This window comes from Corvus kubaryi, unplaced genomic scaffold, assembly GCF_017639235.1.
Source record: "Corvus kubaryi isolate FWS band 111438036 unplaced genomic scaffold, C.kubaryi_AGA036_p1.0 65355, whole genome shotgun sequence".
Taxonomy (NCBI): Eukaryota; Metazoa; Chordata; class Aves; order Passeriformes; family Corvidae; genus Corvus; species Corvus kubaryi.
In genome coordinates, this window is record NW_024581936.1 from 1 (window position 1) to 20,812 (window position 20,812).

A 20,812-nucleotide genomic window follows, 5' to 3' on the forward strand; every position below is an offset into this window, starting at 1 on the left:
CACCTCGCGGAGCCGCTGCGCCTGCGCGGGGCGGGCCCGCCCGGGCGCGGTGCGTCCCCTCGGCCGTCCCCGGCGCTCCGCGGCCACACCGCCAGTGTTCCGGGCTCTCTGCGCCCCCACGGCGGCACCTGCGGCGGGCGGCGATCCGAACTCTTCCATATTCCGTTCCCGGGAAGCCCCCGGCACTGAGGGGGCTGCCGGTGGGTCCTGCCGCCGGCCCTGGTGCGGGGCAGCGTCTGGCCCCGCCGCCGCGCTGCGCTGGGGCGTGAGGCAATCGCTGGGGCTGAGGGTTTTGTCAGCCCGGCCTGGTGACCTGTGATGTCTCTCTCCCCGCTTCCCTTTCTGCCTCTCTTCCTCCCTTGCTCTCTTCTCCTCCCTCCGCCCCCGCCTTTTTCTTCCTTTTTAAAAAATTTAATAGCACAGAGAAGTTTCGCTTATTTTTGGCATGCTGGTTGTTGTTGTTTGATGGTGCGTTGTTTTGTTGGTTTTTTCCCTATCAGGTGGGGACTTTAGTGGAGACCGTGATCTGTCGCGATGAGTTTTCTGCTGCCCAAACTGACCTGTAAGAAGGAAGTGGATCAGGCAATAAAAAGCGTGGCTGAGAAGGTTTTGGTTCTCCGTTTTGGAAGAGATAATGATGCTGTTTGTCTGCAGCTCGATGATATTGTAAGACCAATTTATTTTTTTTTTTTTAAGAACTATACAAGTATACTTGTTGCATAAAAGAGAAGAGAATGTTGCTTTTGGCTAATATGGGGAGTCATGAAAAATTTGGTGACAGATATAGAATGAAGTGCTACTCTATTTATAAAAAGGTTTGAAAAGTAACCATTGATGTTATTATTGTAGTGGCTGAGCAAAGTGCTTGAGGTAGACAAGATGTGATATTCTAAGCCCTGCTTAAGGTGGTAACACATAAGAGAAACAGGCTTTATAAAGCTTGCCACCCTTTTTTCCTCATGTCTCAATCTAATTGTCATCCACCTTTCTCACTCTTTCCAGCTTGCAAAAACAGCTCATGACCTAAGTAAAATGGCAGTCATTTACCTGGTGGATGTGAACAACGTCCCCGTGTACACCCAGTATTTTGACATCAGTTATATTCCCTCTACTGTATTTTTCTTCAATGGACAACACATGAAGGTTGATTATGGGTAAGTCATCCTACCATTGCCTATGATGTCTGTAAGAACTATCAGTCTTCCTCTATGTTACTGTGTCTGGGGAAGGTAACATTTGAAAACTATCATGTTGTTACCAGCATCTGCATTGAGAATTCTGTAGGAAGCCAGAAGGATGTAAATTAGAGAAGTATTTTGAAATATGCTCTGATCCAATAAGTAGGAGAAAGATGTCTGACTCTGCAAAAAACAGTAAGAAATCATTAAAGTCTTAGACATGACGCTGCACCTGTTTGACCTTTGGAGGTCACAGCATATTCCTGACTTGGTTATGCCATTACAAAGTTAGTGCATTCTTTCAGAATGACCAGATCAGAACCCCTTATCTCATGTGCATCTTTTCATGGTTTTAGGTGTTTTTTCTCTGAATACTTTAATGTTACAATTCTACCTTTGTCTTATGCTTATATTTAGGTCTCCAGATCACACCAAATTTGTAGGAAGCTTCAAAACAAAGCAAGACTTTATAGATCTGATTGAAGTGATCTACCGCGGAGCAATGCGGGGAAAGCTCATTGTGAGAAGTCCCATTGATCCCAATAACATTCCTAAATACGACCTTCTCTACCAAGGAATTTAATGGGTTCACCGGAGATGATAAGAATTACACAAATGGACGATGTTCCAGATCCCTTTTCCTTTGAGCACTTTTCCTCCTCTGACACTGTGGGGCAGTTTGAGCATTTATCCTGAAGGATCATATTGGTCTCCTTCTGAAGACAGACATTCTGTCACCTCATGCTTTGCTCATAAATAAAGCTACATGTTCATGCACAAGTGACTGTTCTTTGAGTTGTGTGCTGACCCCTACAAAACAGGCAGGCTGTGGGCATCCTCAGCTATGGCATCTCCAGTGCAACCTTCTTCATGGAACCAAGGCACTCTGTTATTTGTCTATTTAGTACCACTTTCATTCAGATTTAAGAACAGTAAACCTGACATAAATAAAAAAAACTATGCTTGCTCTCACGAGCATTCAACTGAATGTGCCTTTCCAATAGAATTTTACACTTTTACCCATTGCTGCTTAATAGGAAAGAAGTTTCTTCTGAGGGAGTGATAACTGAAATCTGAAATGGATATAAACACAAAGCTGATGCTCTCATCTCTCTGATACCCATTATTACTGTTAATGGCTTTTTTGACTGAGAGTGGAATGTTCTACACTTGTAGGAGAAGGTTTTGTCAGCCTTCTGAAGGATGCTTTTTTGCAGCCATTGAACACTTTTGATTCCCATGGGCTTGAACTGGAAATTAAGAATAATAACTCTTTTGTTTACATTCACTTTAAAGATCATTTGAACTTCTGCTTGTACACATTGCATGCCTCGAGTATGTACATTTATAAATTGTGTTTCCCACCTCTGTCAAACAGCTGAGAGGAAACAGCTATGTCATTCCTTTGCATCAGTTTGGTAACTGCAGGTTGCTAGACTATTGTATTTCTACAGCAGCACATGTCCAGTATTCTCATTGGCTTAGTTGGCCTTAAGATGGAAATCACTTTACCTTCATGCGTCGTGTTTGGGGCACACCAACTCTGACTGGAGGGAAGGTAGCAGTATATACTTCCCTGATGCATTATTCGGCTTAACAGTAAATGTTTCAAGGAAGAAGGTGGATGTTCCAGCTCTTGAAAGACTTTAAACAATATACGGTACATAGAAAGGAGGAAACAGATTGTTTACATGCTTCTTCTATTCCAGATTTGGCTTCTAATGAAGCTAAGCACTTAAGCAAATGTTTTCCTGATAGTTTAGTCTGATTATAGAGCCATAACTATAGAATGTTTATTATAGAAAATGATACTGCTGAGAGTTGATGTACCTTAACATCTTTAATTCAACTTTAAATTTCACAGCTAGCAAAAGGATTGTGGCTTAAAGCTTTCAACAATACATTTCTTTCCTAATAGTTAAGTTTTGTGTTTTTTTCTCAAAACCAAACAAACTGGTTTCAAACCTAGAACTGTAAATTGCTCCACAGTGAGATGAAGGTTCTTAGGTGATGGAAAGGTACAGAGGAAGTTACAAAAGGAAGAGACCACTATCAAGAACAAACCAGTTGTACCTTTATTTATTGCCTCTCTTCTTACTTGTTCTGCTTCTGGTTGCAACAGGTGAATTCCTAAAGGCTGTCATGGTCTTGGCTCTCAGCATGCTCTTCAAGTACTTAAAGACGGCTTGTAAGCAGCAGGAGGGTGCTAAGCCATACTTTTCTGTTCGAGCAGAGAAAGTAGGACAACTTATTCTCATGAGAAAGCCCACAGTTTTATTTAGAGGTTTACTGTTTGACACCCATTCCCAGCAGTATTTGTGTATCCCTTCCTGTATTTCTGGATCGTGTCTGCTCTGGTGCTGCATGCTGTGCGTGGAGTCGATGAACGCCAGAGTACACTTTATTCATTCGTCACCTCATGTTTTCTCTGCACCAGCTGATCAGCAAACACCAACCCACCATAGCCATGGACAATGAAGGTCACATTCCTGGCTGCACTCTTTGCAATGAAATGATCCCATACATACATGGTATGCTCCTCGGGGCTGCTGCTGCCCCTCTTGGGGATCCACCAGACAGGCTGCGTAAAAGGAAGTGCTTCTTCCTTGGCAGAAAATCTCTCCTTTTCAGTGTCCAGATCGGTGAAGTTGTCATTGGGGTTCAGTACAATCACTTTCCAGTGGCTTTGCAGGGCCATTTTGATGAATGGTATTTGTGTTCCATGTCTCAGGCCCTCACTGACGATTATCCTACACCCCCACTGTCCAGCACAGAAAACTCCATGGTCTTGAAGAAGGATAATTAGGCTAGAGGAACTTGTTAGTGCATTCTTGCTCATGAAAGAGAAACTTCTTGGTTCATCCTCTGTAGCGTCAGTAGGAATATATAAACCTTCTGCAGTATGCAGACTCTTTCCAGGAGCTCATAAACATACTGGGTAATAAAATGTCCCAGAACTTCATAGTGTTTATGACTCTACTCATGTCCATTCTTGTAATAACTGAAAACAAAGGACTCATTTGTATCCAGGTGCCTCAGTTCCCCTTTTATATTGAAGTCATATTTTAGTTCCTCTTCATACTCCGAACCCTCTGTTAGTTTCCTCAAACTGAGGTCACGCTGTATTTGTAACCATTACAAATTAAGAAGGCTATTATGTCAAAGTAGTGATAGACCTCCACACAACACCTGCCTACCCACACCCCCATTGCATTAGAATTTAGATTTAAAAGCTGTTACAGATGAAATACTTGTTGATCCAGAGTATTTAGTGGTGATGTATAGTAAACCAGCTGCTTCTAAAAAAGTCTCTTAGAGATTTCAGTTGCGAAGTTCCAACAGCAGTAACTCATCTGCCTTTATTATGCCTTATTTCAGTTTGATAGTTAAAAATTTGTATGCTATCATGTTTATTTAAAGATCTGTTTAAGGTAGTTTGAATTAAAGGCTTTAAGAAGGAGGCATATGTACATGGTTCATTGTTCACTTGAACAACTTTTGTTGTGCTGTCTCCTAGCCATTATCTTGAAACTCCACTGAGTTTCAAGGGTGCCTTTGAAATACAGGCTTTGGCAGCTGGAAATAGTCCATGTGTTATACTGGATCCTGAGTTTTTAAAGAAAATCAAGCTGCACTTACTAAGGACTTCAACCTTCCTGTAGCTTGTGTACCAGCATACTCTCCATGTTCTACCTTCAACTGCACTAGAACAGATAATACATGTATGTGTTTGCTTTCTACTAATCACTCCAGTTAGTCATTCATCCTTGAAAGCACTTGCCACATGGAAATATAGGAATGGATGACAGAATAAACTAGCCACTGTGATCCAGGAGCAGGAGAAAAGAAAGTCCATGCAGCAAACTATCATGAGGTTGGATTGAGGTCTCCAGTTTCAGATTATCTCTAATGACTGATATGAATTATACCAGGAAGAGATTTTTGTGCAGCTGAAAAATTAAGCTTAGCAGAACCTTCTATTTTCCTAGTAACTCTTCAATCTACTACTGACTGTTACTGGCCGTAGAATGGCAAACAGGATATAACCTTTGGCGTGGTCAGAATCCTATCTTTACAGGAATTTAGTCCTAACACAGTCCTTATTTTTTTTTCTGTAAATGGTCTGAATCAAGTTATATTTGGCAAGTTATACTATATACCTTTAAGTTTTTCTTGCTGAACTAAAATAAGTTTTTCAAAACACAGTAAATCACATTCTATGTTAAAAGTCACTATACCATCTGATAAAGCCAATTACTAGGACAAAAAGTGATCTGAATATTTTCATGTAAGCAACTTGAGCTGGAACCCAACTCCTTCAAGGAATGCAAGTTTCCTTGAGGTAAGGTGCTCAGCAGATTAAAAATTATTTCTTACACTCCCAAATTAAAAAACCTCAAAACCCAAACAAACACATTTTTGCTTTTCAGCACAGCAACACCACGTGTATTTTCCTTTTGAGTAATCTCCACTGGGCTAGTGTTATTAAGTCCTCTCTTCAGAGTCATTCCTGTCTTCTGATTAATAGAGAGCAGGCTAGAAAATGTTACTTTCTCCTTTTTTATCTCATATAATCAGTACACATAGAAAAGGGGAAAAATCATATGCTGATATATAATCCATTTACTGTCTTGCCAGTTTCTTGAAATGGAAACAGCACAAAGAAACTGCAAGGGCACCCATTCATCTATGATTTTTTCATTCTGCAGGAAGGCACAAAAGACACAAAGGATATGGGAGAAGAGTCTGTTATACTACTGAAATATGGGCAATTAATGCAAAAGAGATAATATTTAGTAGGAAAGAAGCTACCCATATTCCTGTCATTGTTCCCATGAGATGAAGTGGGAGAAAAATGGACATATTTTAAGGAAAGATGTGTATGAAGAAAGGTGCAGCTTTCTGTAAGAATTAGGAATAGGTAGATGCAGTTTCCTCAGAGTGGTATGCTGTGGAGCACCTCTCAGTCCTTTTCTCTCCTCACCCCTAAAAGACTGGAGAGACTAATTTCCCAACATACTCTGAATCGGAAGTTACCATTCTCTTACTTCAGCTACTAACAGCAACGTTGCTTCTTCAGTTCCAAAACACGGATATGTGATTCCAAATTAAACCCTGAACACCTACTTTACAAAGCATTGTGAAAGGTTTCTGAAGATTTCAGGAGGCAGAAACAAACAAACAAACACAGTTTTACACGGGGTGCACGTATGACTTTCCTTCCTAAAATTGCCTTCAAGATGCGAAATGAAAAGTTTTGAGGCAATTTGTAATAGGTTATCACTTAAGAGTTCACTTAAATAGCAGCTTAGAATTATATACTTATTAGTCCAGAGGACTGATTTTATTGTTGTAACACAATCAATTATAGAATTAAAAAGTAGCAATTCTAGATTGTTCTAGATATAGCTGCATAATGCATGTATTTTTTTTGTGGTAAGTCTGCATTCCAAATCAGTGTTGATTGCTGTTTGTACTTCATTGTCTGTATGCAATGTTTAAGGTAGTATATGCTAGCAGCCTTTACAATTGCTACCTTAATTTTAAAAAATCGCCTTTGGGGCAAAATAATCCCTCTTTCCCTTCTTCCCACTTTTCTGTTCGGATTCTAAAATGTTTCAGGTGTAACTTCGGCTGGTGCTTTTTACAGCATTTGGCATATTCTAAACACTACTGCAGTATAAGTACTATATAAGATCCATAAAGATTACTTTGTTTTCCATTTAAAACCACCCTATTCTAGTAAAGCCCAATATTACCGTATGCTCTCCTGTAAAATCTGTAATCATCATAGACGGAAATCTTTTTCACTCTGGGAGTGTAGACAAGTCCTCTGCATGAAAAAAATAAACCCAACCATGGTTTCAGTTTTCATTACTTTACGTACTGGGGTGTATATTTATAAAACCTATCAGTAGCTGATAGTTGCGGCCATCTAAAGTGCTCCAGATAGTTCCAAGTTACAAACTAACCTCTCATGTTTTTAATTTACATCTCACAGTAGGTTTAAGCTAAACCTCGAGTATGAAACTAAGCATTTGTCCACACCAGTTTTAATTCCCACTAACAAGAAAAAAGTAAAACAGAAAGCTCCATACAAAACTTACAATTCTGAAGCCGCCCTGAAAAAATACACAAAGCAAAAAAACCCCAGCCAACAAATCTTCGTCTCCCCCCGGCTGTAGAAGGATTTCTAAGGGCATCAGCTGCAAAACACAGCCAGCCTGGGTTATGAGGGCGCTGCCCGGCTGTGCATCCCCCTGTCAGGGGAATAACCTGGCGGGGTCTGGCTGTCAGCTGAGGGAAACGCCATTAGCAAGGTGCAACTTAAACCTGGGTCGGGTTGGGTTCGCTATTGCTTCTTCAGAAGCAGTGCGGTTTCCTCGATTCTTTCCCCAAACGGGTCAGTACGGAGCTCTAGCCGAGCAAGTTAAAGCAGGGAAGGCCTGAGGGGCAGCGCCGCGGGCGGGCGCTGGCTCCGGCGGGGCGGTGCCGTGCCCGGCCCGGAAGTACCCGGGGAAGCTGCGCGGGCGGCGGCGGCGGGGCCGGGTAAACAGCTCCGGCTGTGTCGGTGAGTGCTGTGTGCTGCCGCCGGGGCCGCTCGCTCCCCCCCGCTCCCGGCCCTTCGGCGGGGGAGGGGGCAGGAAGGCAGAGCTGCAGCCGACCCATAGCGTCTCAGGGGGGCCTGTGCGGCCGCTGTCCCCACGGGGCGGCCGCGGTGTCTGTCGCGAACGAGCGAAGCCGTCAGGGCGGTTGAACGGAGGGCACCGAGGCAGGGCTGGTGGCGGCGTTGCTGCTCCGCTGGGAGAAGGCTGAGGGGAGAGTGTGAAAAGGTGGAATTGCTGGCTCAGGCCGCCGGATCTGCGCGTTTGTCAGAGGGAAACTGTTCTCCTTCTAGCGGGAGAAGCCGGGGCCGGGGCTGCGGGGCCGGGGCTGCGGGGCTCGGGCAGCCCTGTGTCAGGGCCGGGCTCATGCGGTGACAGCTCGGGCGCTGCCGCCCCTGGGTGGTGCGTGTTCTCCCCGAGCTGTCAGGCGGCCCCGTTTGTCGGCTTTTCCTCGTCACAGGCGTCGGAACTGGCAGTATTTTGGCTTTTCTTTATCGGTCTGTAGCTGTTGCTGTTGCCCACACCGGGGGACTATGGCTCTACGTTAAAAAAGCGCCGAGATAAGCAAAAGTCCCCGAACTTGGCTTCTTGAGAGACTCCAAACCAGCTGTAAACTTTGAAGGTCTTATGCCAGAATCATATAGAATATGTATAAAGAGATCACCTATAAATGCTGGAAGCTCTGAGGCTGTGTTCTTCCAGTGATGAAGTTTATGGATTTAACAGGAATCTTTGAATATTATTTATTCTTGGAGCCCTTGCAGTGGCCCTTTGTAACTCCTTTTCCCTCTATAGTCCAAGTGTGAACTGCTCATTAGTTGTGTGATTGCAGTGAGGAGTTAATCAGTAAATGTCTTAGCTGAGGATAAATTCTAGGACAGTTTCATTAACAGTTCTGTCTATGCTGACAATCTAGAGCCTTTCGCGAGTGTGTGGCTGTCAATTGCTTTTTACCAAGGCCTATAGTGACAGGACAAGAGAAAATGGCCATAAATTGAAAGAGGGTCAGTGTAGATTGGACATGAGGAAGAAATATTTTTTACAATAAGGATGGTGAGACTGGAACAGATTGCACAGAGAAGCAGTGGATGCCCCATCCCTGGGAGCGTTCAAGGTCAGGCTGAGTAGGCTTTGAGCAACCTGATCAAGTGAAAGGTGTCCCTGCCCATGGCAGGAGGGCTGGAATATAAGATCTGTTAAAATCCGTATCCAACCCAAGCCATTTTATGAATGTGTTTTCTTTGTTCTAGTTTGCTCAAAAATTATCTTCTTCTTTCATAGTACCTGCTACTGTGGTCCTGCTTCCCTCTTAATCAATAAACCAGAAATTGTTAAGTTTGTTTCTTTTTTTGTTGTTGTTTTTTTCCAGTAGAGAAAACCATGTCAGGAAGAACATCATCTTCAAGTCATGTCAGTGTAAGTGTTCCCAAAATTTCCAACAATTTCTTTTGAGGCTGTGGGTGTCCTAGGCTGTTCTGATGTGTTTGTACAACCAAATTCATTCTTCACTGATCTAACTTTTGCTTTCTTGGGAAACTGTTTATTATGGTAGCAGTCAATACTAATGTCTATTGTTGAATATCTATTGATACATGATAGCATTTGATTACACATAAACAGGGTGTTTTCCAAGTTATTTTAAGACCTAGACTAACCTCTAAAATTTTAGAGTAAGTTGAAGTAAGTAGAACAGCTGCAAAACTGTGTAAAAGTTGGTATCTGCAGAGATGTACTCAGAGGCTTCTTATGCTGTGTATATTTTTTCCTGAAATATCCCTATTAGCAGTAGTTTCTAGCAGTGGGAGTACTGGTGAGAACAAATGGTAGACACGGCAATCACTGGTGTGATTGGGTAAGGTCTAGGAGGTCTAGTGGTTTAGAAATAAGCTGTTCCCAGCACTGTGTTTATGCACTTTCTCTGGCCCTTCCTCCTACAGGTGGAAACCTTCAGGAAAGTATTGCTGGTTTAGATGAGGAGTCTGCTGAGTGCGTATGCACATGTATGTGTAGAGTTAGTCACTTTTTGTTTGGGAAAAGCTGAGACAGCTGCATACCTTGTGTTTAGCATAGATTCAGACCTGTCTTTCCTCTTGACTTTGTGCTTGTTCTCTAAGTTAATAGTGGACACTGTAAACCAACATCTTCTTAATGAGTGCAAGCATTGGGAAGATGCTGTATGGTGAGCTGGAAGTGTTGCTGGTTAATGTATCTTGTGCTTTTTATCCCTTTCTGTCAGTTGTCTCTTCTTGTTTACTGTGTCTGACTTTATGTGTACTTTAATGTTGTCTGTTATGTCATTACAGAGGTTACCAGAATCTCTTTAATTTTAAATGTACGTTAAAATTCTAGATAACTATGTGTTCTTAGGAATCTCATAGCAGAAGCTGCTAGTCTGGCAGCAGGTGGAGGTCTGAAGTAAGAAATCTGTTCCTAGCCATTACAGCGCAGATCATTAAACATGCATTCTGACTGATAAACATGTTTATAGGCCACCTCTAATACAAAACCAAACAAATTTGGAACAACCTACTTGTAGAAGTTCCCAAATAAGAAAATATCTTGTTTCAATCCTTACATGTTGATTGAAAAAGAAGAGAGGTACTTGTATGGGAAGTTGTTGCCTCTGTGTAACATTTGCTTCCTTTAGACTTTGAGAAATCTGTTATTAAAGGCATATTTGTTACAATGTTTTACCAGCAAAAGCAACTTGAGGTGCTGTATAGAAATTCAGGTCTAATTACAAAAAACTTTAATCTTACTTTCACAGAAGTGTAGAGGAGTTAGAGCACTCATGATTCAGACTGAAGGATTGAAATATTATCTCCTTATGGTGCAGCATGCTTCGTTGTGGTCTGTCTGAAGGACTACCTGCTGAGCTAATTAATGCAGTTGTGGTGTTAGTAATTAAGTTGTTAGCGTCACTGTTCTGGAATCCCTGCTTGTAATTTCATGTTACAATGCAAGGCATCTGGTGGCTTGCAAATCAAGTTCATAGGATACTTTACAGTGTCCATTGATGCCTTAGGTTTTAACTGTTGTATTTTTCAGATCCTGTATGTAACTCTGTATGTATGTAACATACAGGGTATGTATGTAACTCTGACACTTCATATAGCCTGTTAGCTACTGTTCCCTCATACTGGTTGGACATAACAAACCATCTCTTGTCCTTGCATCTCAAGGACACCTTGTTGTCCCAGGCCCCAAAATATGTAAACTAAAGCCTCTGAACAGGGGGGAGCAAACTTGGGGTAATTACTTCATTGCCTGAGATTGTAATTGGAGAATTAACCCTGATATGCAAATGGACCAAACTTATAAAAGTGTGAAAAAAGTGTGACCCAGGGTCCATCTTGGGTGTAGCCTCTTGACTGCCCAAGGTGTACCTTTGAAGGCCCTTCAAATAAATACCTGCTTTTATTCTCTTAATCTTGTGTAGCCTCTGTTTTCAGGTAGCCACCTCAATCATATGGAGTGACTTCAGCTTTTTCCTGGCTGATCTAGATTCAGTTTGTCTGAAAGATGTAAATGTTGCGTTGCCTCTGTGATACATTCTCATCTGGTTGTATCTGCAATGTCAGGTTTTGCTTCTCAGGATGCCTGGAGCAATAGCAATGCTTACACTTTTATTCTTTCAGTTGATAATATTTTAACTGGTTTAATTAACTGATAGGAAGTATGATCCTGTTTCCTTGTCTTGATGAACTAGTACAAATTTAGTTTGATCATTTTTGGTTTGATTTTCAATGAACAAACCTTTTTTCCTATATATTTTTTTCTGAATTGGTGAATTTCTGTGAATTACTGCTTTCTCTTTCAATAATTACTTTCAAAATGCTGGTTCCATTTCTGTGAGAGTTGGCAAGGACAATAGCTGATACCATTTTGAGTACATGAAAATCTGTTTGATGCTAAGTTATCATACCAAAATACTTGTACTATTATAAGATGTAATTGTTCTTCATCCTGAATTTTTTCTTTTGAGAAAGCAAACCTGGTCCATGACATTCAGCTATTTTGTTTTCTCTTTATCATTCTCTAAGCTGAGACAGAGTGTAAACAAATCGGATTGAAATAAGAAAACTGTGCCAGTAGATTGGCTGTCACCTTTTTGTCACGTCTGAAGATGTAAAGTTAATGAAATAGAGCTTTTTAGATGGTTCATGTGTTAAAACTAGCTCATCATATGGTATGACACATGATTTGGGATCACGCATTAATGAGGAATGCATTTAAAGTAAAGGCACAGGTCAAGGCTTCCCTTACAACTTTATTTTGTCCAGTTAAAAAAACTTTGTACATGGCTGTATGTCAGCTCGTAGCAACAGTGGGTAATTTAGTTTTACCATGTGTAACATCATCTATTTTCAGTTTCATATACCAAAGAAGAAAACAAATGCCAAGTCAGAGGATGTCCAAGTTCAGTCCCCTTTGGCAAGGCTCCCAGGTTCCCACCATTGTGACTACCCTTTAAAAGAGGTAAAGAGTTCTTCAGAGTGTAAAGTGTGTAGGAAAATGTTACATGAGGCTTTGTTTTGGAGGCTGGGTTTTTTCAACACCAAGTGCTGCCTTGTGATAAGAACTAATCCAGGTTGTCTTGAGAGAGACAAGTGTGTAGGTCTGAAATCTGCTTGCAAGCATACATTTACAGAATTGGGAGTCTTAGTGCCATGCTTCCAGCCTAAATCATTGAAAATAAGAGTTTGTCCTCAGGTGTAGTTTGAAACTATCTTGAAAATCATTAATTTCAAGGTAAATATTTATACTATTTTTTTAGTTGATTGTCTTCTGACTCCTGAACTTTTAGGTTGTATTTGAATCACTTACCAAACTTCTTGTTATGATATGGACATAACTTTTACATTGAGTTTTCAGTTATCCAAGAGCTTAAACTTTTAAGAGAATATATGAAGTACTTACTGTATGACTCTTGACAGAATTTTAGGTGCTCATACAGAAATAACTGTATTAAGACCAAAAGACTGTAAGAGTCTTATGGCATCTATTGTGAGTGAGTATCTGGATCATCTCAGTCACATATAGAGGCAAATATTTGCCTCTATAAATCTGTTTCAAATTTAGTAAGCATTTCAAATGTCAAGTGTTGGAAACATGTTTTGCTATGCTTGTTTCCTTCAGCTCAGCATCCAGAGTTTGTTACTGGCTTTAGTGCTTTCAGAATCATGGGCCTGGACAAACAGGCTCCCCCTCAGAGGAGGTTTAAAGATGTAGTGAGGGAAAGTAGGAGTTTTTTTTGACTTACAGTAGTGGTGGTAATGTGACCCAGGTCTCTTGGTAGGCCAGGTCATTTGAGAATGCTGCAGCAGAGGCTCACTGTGGGGTTGTGTTCTATACTGGTAATGCTTTCAGTGAGCAGAGCATCCAGTTGCAGTCAGGTTTTGAAATGGGAGGTAATGTCTCCTATGGCTACAAGCAGCAACCTCTCAGGCAGATCCAGACACACTTGAATGGAGTTCTTCCTGTATTTCTCTCTGCCTCTATAAAAATCATGATTAGACTGGGTGAATTGTAAAATACTTTATTTCCTTGTTATTTCCTGGATGTTGTCTAATTTTCCATTTCTTATTTTTCCTACCTATGTCTATATATTTCGAACTTTTCCATGTAGTGGGGGATTTCATATGCTTTAAACACTGACTAGTTTTTATGTTCCACTTAAAAAAAAAACTTGCCTGTGAGTTGTCAGAGCTTGCACCATGTTGTTTGAGAAACTTTGTGCAGTTTTTAGTGATTTGGATGTATAGGTCTTTCCTGTGCTTGAACACCAGTGGTACAAGGTGAACTGGGTGGTGTTTGAAGGCAGCAAGAGGGGAGAGCACCTTCAAGGCAATTTCTTGCTGCTAACTTTAATAATGGGGGTATTTTCCATTGGAGTTAGTCCCCATGGTAGGGAAAAGTTTGATTTGGGAATGCCCTTTCAGACTTCACTAAAGCTTGTAAAATACATGTGGGTGTGAACTTTTCAAATGCCTTTTCAAACCACACTTAGAAATGAAGATAAGTTTGTCTGCTTTCAGCCTGAGCGGCATAATTTTCAAGCATCTCTTGTGTTTATTATATTTTGAATTTTAAGAAATGAGGATTAGGAGGAGGTAATGGCAGAGGGCAGGAGGTTTCTGGAATTGCAGGAATAACTGTGTTTTGGTAGGGCTTCATTTATTTAATTTGAAAATATAAATACTTTCTGGTAAGAGAATTTGGAAAAAACGAAGTCTTGCTGTTTTGGAGTTTCCCACCTAAGTGCCAAACCTTCAAATTGCGTTTCCTTCTCAGGATTTTATATCTTTTATATCCATATTGTAACCTGCATAGTTTGCCTAAATGCGTGGAGTTAGCCTCTACTTTCTGCATCCTGTGTATTTGTGGTTATATGGAGCAGGCCTAATATTTAAGTCCGTGTTTGGTATAGTCCCCCTTGAAATAGGGAAACAATGGAATTGTCCTGTATTTACATATTTCTTCAGGAGAAAAACATTCTATTCAAAGATCAGGTGGTATGTGGCCACTTTAAACCACGCAAATTAATTCTTTGCAAAATTGCTGTATATGCTCTGCATGGCTTTGATATAATTGGTCAGTTGCATTGTTTCAGTGTCTGGCATTGTCTCATTTTTCCAGTGCATTATCCATTATGACATATTCATGTCTGTTGAAATCTGCCAATTTGATTTGTTTTGTTTCAGTGGAGGTTAAGTGCCAACAACAGAAAGCCTTCAACAAAAGGAAAACGGCAAAAGGAGTGCAACAGACACAGCTCTAATGATGAAGAATCAATTGGGTAAGAAGTCATCTCAAAATTAGTTTATCTCTGTATATTCAGAGTTTCACAGTCTTTCTTGAAGATGGGTGTCTCTGGTCTCTAGCTAATTATTTGTGTCATGCAGAGATGGTTTTCAAGCTCACCTTGAGGGAATCATGCTTCAGTGGTCTAATGGCAACTGTAACCCTTCCTTTGGGTAATCCCAACACAAGACATTAGAATGAGAGTGCAGCACTTACTAGAGGAATTACTGCTTGTTAACCTGCTTGGAGTCCTAAAAGGTGTTCATTATTTTCTAAGTGTAAATTGTCCTTCTAGACCTAGGTATTTTTAGATATTTAAGAAGCTTCCCAAAATTCTTTTTCTTATCCGTTTTTGTTCTGTAGTCCACACTCATTAACCTAAGCTTTATCAACTCTTACAAACAGTTAAAAAACCCCTTAAGCAATATGGTGATTAGTAGTGGAAGGAAGTAAAAAAATGAGACCTTTTTCACCTCTGTGTTTGTCAAGGCACTTAAGTAATTAAGACTGCTGATGTGCCACTTGTTTATTTTCTGTTGCCAAGAGCAAATACATTGGTTTCTTTGAGATTATGGCACATTATTTTATATGATAAAATCATCTTCTGCAGAGTTGTCAGCTAGGTAATTGTTTTATCCAAGAAAATTTTGAAGCTGTAATTCCTGTAGTTGACAAATGGAAACAAAAATGTAGAACTAGATTTATTAGCAGCAGCTAGGAAACATAATGGCTTTGTGACAAAATGAATATGTTTGTCTTAATGAAACAGTTGTTATTTCCCAAATCACTTAATTCTAAATAAATGAAAAAGCATTCTCTGCCCTATTTTCTGACTGCAACTAAACTTGCCCATAAGTGGTTTCTTATCAGGAGAGGCTGTTAAAAATAAAGTGCACAGATAATGAAAATGAAGGTGATTTTGACACTGCTGAGTTCTGTGGGTTTGAGATATATGAATAGTCATTGTTTAGCCTGGTCTGTATATTCAGAATGCTTCAAAGTGTTGCAGGGAAGAGCTGAAATTATAAAAGATGCTGACTTTATTTTTCATACCTCCTCAGAGGCATAGCTGTCAGTTTACATGTACTTAGCTCAAAAAGCTTCTGTCAGTAACTTTTAACTGAGGAAGCAGCTCACAGGGTCAGCCTTACAGAATTTAATTGCAGTTTTCTGAATTTTATTTGTGTTGTGACATAGTTGATATCTGATATCAATCTCTAAAGGTCTTTCAGTAAACTTTGAACTGATTTTTGACATTGAGGAGTTTGGTTTCTTTAAAGCTAACTTTAGATCTGGTGTGTATTAATTTTCTGTTATATATGTTTTTTTCAATATGTGAATAGCATTTATAGGTGTTCCATAATTTTTACCCAAATTGTTATCAGCCCAATTTTCTCATGATAGTGAGAAATTATTTAGACTACAAAGACAGCAAATATTCAGATATTAAACATGTGCATTTTTCAGTTCCTTGAAAAAAGATGTGCGTCTAGAGAGTAGCTGGAGGCTCTCTGTAAAATAAATTTACTCTCCTATCTGCAATGGAGGTTGTACTAAGTGTTCCATTTGGATACTCAGTGCTTCTCAGAAAGTAAAAATCAACATGGTGACCTCATTGCATAAGTGGAAAGAGCACACATGTTCTAAAGGGGTGGTTTTTGTTGAGCAAGAGTCTGAGAACTGACAAAATTCAGAAGAGGAAACAGTGAGGTTGTGTGCTGCAAGTCTTTCTGATGCAATAGTTTTTATTCCCAGTGAGGATTTTTTTTATTTGCATTGCAAAGCAGGAAATAAGTCTTAATGACAAACTCCTATTAGCTTCTAGTATTTTAAAAACAGTCTACTTTATTGATAGGAGCCAATCTCAGATGTTTAGGGAGGCATGTTTCATCTAAAGTGTTGCTTCAGGATTGTTATTGCCACTTAATTTTAGTCAGAAAGGACAAAGTAGATATATTAGCACAAATCTACCTTCACATGGGTGGGGGTTTTTTAACTTAAATTCTGGATTCCAAAATTTGGTAGTTGGTTGTGCTGTGATGTGAGACCAGGGGGGTTTGTAGCAGCAACTGCAGCTGCTCTCACTTGTACAGGTCTGCTCCTGGGCTTGTGAAAGGTGACTGTCAGGGGATTTGTCTGTGATCCCAGAGACGGCTCCTGGGGCAGGTTAGTTCCCTAGTTAGGGGGGAGGGTGGAAGGAGTACTTAAATAAGATGTGTGCAATTCTTTCAGGTCAGCAATTTAAATGTTCAGTGAAATACATGTCACAGCTGAATCAAGCACTGGCCCCATAGCAGTCAGGTTTTTGTTTATATAGCAGTCAGGCAATCATTTACATACTGGTCCCCCTTGCTCTGACAAGTGCATTTGGTGAGTAATAACCACCTAGTCCAGCAAAGCAAGGAGGTTCATAGGGATGTTGATGCTTGCTGTTTGTTGGTCACTGACTTCTCATCAGCTGCTGGAAGGTCAGGACCTTGAATCTGGGACAATCAGAAGCTTTCCTCACAACCGGGTGTAGCCAGTAAATGTATCAATCAGAGTTTCCCATTAATGATAGTGTATCACATTGTTCTTTTGGGCTCTGAAAGGTCAAGGAGCTCCTGGGCTGTGCATCTGCTGCAGAAGCTCAGATAGCTGAATACACATCAAGTCTATCAGTGGCTTTATTCTGTAAACACAGGACAGATCCTCAGCTTGTGTGAGAGCTGAGGGAACAACCCTCAAATGGTATGTGACATCCCACTGCCAAAATATTTATTTCCCAAAACTTGGGTTTACTAGTAAAAGAATATAGGCATGAAGATGGTGGTGTATACAGTTAATAGTAATTTAGTCCCAAATGAGTCAGTAGCCTCCTGGTCTTATTTTGATCACTTTCTAATACAAATTTGAATGAATTGGAGACAGCAGGTACAGCACTGGTGAGTATATGTGTGTATGCAATATGATCATTGAGTAAGGAACCATATCAAGCAGCTGTGACTATTGTGTGAAATAGAGGTCAGACATTTTCCCCAAAGAGATATAAACAACTAATAGCTTTTGTTCCTGTGGTTTATAAGGTAGGATAATTCCTTTTTTGCCTGTGAAAAGCAATATGAGACTTGCTGGGAGCAGCTAACAGCATTTTTCATAATATGTTTTTTGCTTATTCCATCATTACATGCATAAGTATGTTTTCATTACCTTTGCTTTTGTATTTTTTTCAGTTTTGGGGAGGTAAATGAGAGACTATGGTAGGTACTTGTAGAAACAGAAATAATTGCCTTTGGTTTTCTTTCACCAAGATGCCTCCAGTTTTACTGTTGTACAAATTACTTGCTGGGTCTGCTGGTGGGACTTGCTTTTAGTGTATACTTTGCTTTTTTCTGCTTGGCACTTACTTTAGTCTTTTGAAGTGTCTTTTGCTTGAGTTGCTCACTTTATTCTGGGGACAATTTCAACAGATAATTTAGGGATCTGTGTCCCAACCATTGTTTACAGATGTACAGGCTGGCTTAAGTTTAGGTGTTTCCCTGAATCTTTATACTTCCAGTCTTAATGACATGATTTTCAAGAAACACTGCCAGAGGCCATTCCCCTTTCAGAAAGGGAAGCCATTGAAAGCTCTTATGCTACTCTTCTGCTCTGAAGGTTAGGTCATAACCAGTTCAAGAACTTCAGTCCAAACCTGGCGCCAGATAAGAAGTGGTGCCTTGGCCTGGCACTGATCAATGTATACTATTGACTTCCTTGTTTGTTGAAGGTTCCTCTCCTTTGCATAGATTTCCAGAGCCAAACTTGCTTCAGGGTATGTGTGTGTGCTTGAAATTATAAGATCATTTTTGCAAAAGTACTTGCCTGAAATCTGTAAACCCCATTTAAATTAAGGGAATGCAAAACATTACAAATTCAGTGCCAAATAACAATCAGTAAACCAAATTACAGAGGAGCCTGGAGCCTGTTAAGGTCTAGCCTGATGTGAGTGTGAGCAAAGGATGTCAGACCTGAATTTTCAAGGTGGCCAACAAAATATAGGTACTGAAATTACCTCCTGCTGTGGACTTTTTTGTCATTATGTTGTTTAAACGCTCAGTGTTGGAATATTTTCTGTTACATTTACAAGTCTTGATCATACATGGTCACAGAGTCTTTATTTTAATTGTGTATTCCCACTGGACTAATTACCTTGCTGTTTGAGCCTAAATTTAGTAAAATTTCATTATGATAGCATGTGTTTGAGAAATAAAAAGAAAAATATCTGGCATTTCTGTGAGGTGGAACAATGAAGACTGAAAGACTTGAGATCTGGGAAATTGATAGGCTTGGCTTGTTTTTAGTCAGGACAGCTGAAGTGTTCCATGGAGAACAGCACATTTATGTTGTCTCATGATCCCCTGCAATAATGATTTTAAAGCATTTGTTTTTAAGAAGCAGCAATTTTCTGGATCACATCCATAGTGCTAGGGCCTACTTCTACAACTTTTTTCTATTTGGAGGAAAAAACACCATTTAGTTACTTCAAGATTTGATTTTTAATTTTTAGTCCTGTTAGAAGAGGAGGAGGGGAAATATCTGGCTTAATCTGGATTAATCTTTCATTACATCATCTCTTCTGGCATCCCAAGAGCTGAAGTGACTTCAGTTCTTTAGTCTTCAGTAACTGGCCATCAAAAGTAGTTTGGGTGTTTCTTGTCTCTTAAGGAGGAAATTTAAAGTGCAAGAGTGAATTTCCAGTTTTATAAGATAACTTGTCCAAATTTACTTGATGACTTTTGCCTTGAAATTTTCTTTAACTGCTTCAGTAGTTGTGAATTTTCTTAACATCCAATAGATTCTTGTGAAGCTGAATTTTTAATTGGTCACATTTCTTAAATATATGTATTCTCTATTTCCTTAGGTATTGCTTATTTATTTCTTATTTCTAATATACATTACAGTGGACAAACAATAAATGATGTAGAAGTCTGGTTGCTATAAGCTCTTCTTAATGGTGATCTTACAGATGTATTAAACTGTGGCTCACATGTGAGCTCAGTGTATGAGAAGTCCAGAGGAAAGCCAGAACTTCCGATTCAGTGGGGACTTCTATAGGAAAATAAGTCTCTTGCTTCCTGTACTGAATCAAGAACTTGCCAGACTTGGGATGTGCTCACTTAAGCTGCTACAGTTGAGCTCCACTATTTAAGACATTAATGTTAATAGACTGACTCTCAGGACCTGTGTTCACTTTCTAAGCTTTTCAGTAATTAAAGCATATCTTGAGATGAATTCCAATCTCTGGATCCTCAGAGTGTTGCAGAAGCCTCTATTACATCTACAATATTTGAGGCACATACTTGGAACACTTTTTTGCATTAACATGCATAGGCTATATACAGAACTAGTGAAAGAACAAATGTCCACCTGCCTTTTCCAGACTGCATAAAACATTCTGGAGCGCTACTGTGCTTTAGGTTGGTCTTCAAATGAGACTGTCTTTGCTCATGTGACTTTTTATTCCCTCCACAGAGCCAGTGTCTCAATTGAGAAACCCTGGATTGTTTTCCCAATAGCTAATTAGAACCAATCTGTTACATAACGCTTTGTCTTGGGTCCGTGTCCTTGGCATCAGAGTGCCTTAAGTGGGTTTTGGGGTTCTTTTTTATTGGTGCCCTTTTTTTTGTCTTTTGAGATGAAACTTTAGCTCTTTACGACCAGTTTTCCTTTGGGAAACTTCTAAGAGAAGTTCAGAGAGTGAAGGAAACTGCCTTCACTTGAGCTTAAGTTACTTAGTTTTGAAAGGGAGCCATTTAGATTTATTGTGCATTGTCTAGACAGACAACCACAAAGTGTACACAGCACAAAGTGTGGTGTGTACAAGACAGTTCACTGGAGTACAGGAAGGAAGTCTTGTTATATAATTACTAAATATTTATATTGTCTTTCTTGTATTCCTTTTAAACTTACTATTTGTGTGTTTTATAGTCATAGAATTGAGGTTGGAAAAGACCTTTAAGATCAACCTGTCACTAATACATCTCTGTAGATTTTAATTAAATCAACTTTGTAGAAGGTACATGCTCAAACTACTTACTGCTGATAGGGCTGTGTGATTAAAACATTTTGGAGACCGCTGGTCTGGGAAAGGCGTAGCAGAGCTCTAGGAGAAAGCGGCTCATGGCATACACATTATGGCGTTCAGGGGTGCAGAGATCTCATCAGGCTGACTGCCATTCCCAGCCTATAGGCAGCTTGTCCAAG

The 20,812-nt window shown here is 40.1% G+C and overlaps 3 protein-coding genes across 13 annotated transcripts in view; 2 read left to right on the plus strand and 1 right to left on the minus strand.

Annotated features, from left to right (window-relative positions):
- Positions 1-113: 113 nt before the first annotated feature.
- On the plus strand, positions 114-1,958 carry LOC121673313 (thioredoxin-like protein 4B). 2 transcript variants are annotated; one of them, XM_042046520.1, is made up of 4 exons: positions 114-200; positions 501-666; positions 1,003-1,154; positions 1,596-1,958. In XM_042046520.1, exons 2-4 carry the CDS (start codon positions 535-537, stop codon positions 1,759-1,761), a joined length of 450 nt encoding a protein of 149 aa, XP_041902454.1. In that variant the 5' UTR covers positions 114-200; positions 501-534; the 3' UTR covers positions 1,762-1,958. The 2 variants fall into 2 exon arrangements, with proteins under 2 accessions (XP_041902454.1, XP_041902455.1); XM_042046521.1 differs by lacking the exon at positions 114-200 and having other exon boundaries at positions 497-666.
- Positions 1,959-3,003: 1,045 nt separating this feature from the next.
- LOC121673319 (putative protein FAM172B) lies at positions 3,004-4,313 on the minus strand (the record flags this gene model as incomplete). The annotated part of the gene is given in 2 exon segments (XM_042046538.1): positions 3,004-4,065; positions 4,068-4,313. Coding segments are annotated over 2 exon segments (732 nt in total), but the record flags the coding sequence as incomplete, so codon positions are not given.
- Positions 4,314-7,676: 3,363 nt separating this feature from the next.
- The window catches only part of LOC121673315 (sentrin-specific protease 7-like), a 44,926-nt gene continuing 31,790 nt past the window's right edge, over positions 7,677-20,812 (plus strand). For 3 of the 10 annotated variants that reach the window (XM_042046528.1, XM_042046531.1, XM_042046536.1), the window contains exons 1-4: positions 7,677-7,749; positions 9,153-9,199; positions 12,155-12,262; positions 14,488-14,582. In XM_042046528.1, the coding sequence (XP_041902462.1) occupies positions 9,164-9,199; positions 12,155-12,262; positions 14,488-14,582 (239 nt within the window). In that variant the 5' untranslated portion in view covers positions 7,677-7,749; positions 9,153-9,163. Of the gene's footprint in view, positions 7,750-7,820; positions 8,012-9,152; positions 9,200-9,720; positions 9,784-12,154; positions 12,263-14,487; positions 14,583-20,812 lie in introns of those variants that run through there. The other 7 variants (XM_042046530.1, XM_042046535.1, XM_042046529.1 and 4 more) reach the window with 7 other exon arrangements.

Excerpts from the sequence above, each read along its gene's own strand:
- LOC121673313 (XM_042046520.1), top strand. The coding sequence starts at position 535 with ATGAGTTTTCTGCTGCCCAAACTGACCTGTAAGAAGGAAGTGGATCAG. Across the intron at positions 667-1,002 it reads GTCTGCAGCTCGATGATATT|CTTGCAAAAACAGCTCATGA; the intron begins GTAAGACCAATT and ends CACTCTTTCCAG. Across the intron at positions 1,155-1,595 it reads CACATGAAGGTTGATTATGG|GTCTCCAGATCACACCAAAT; the intron begins GTAAGTCATCCT and ends GCTTATATTTAG.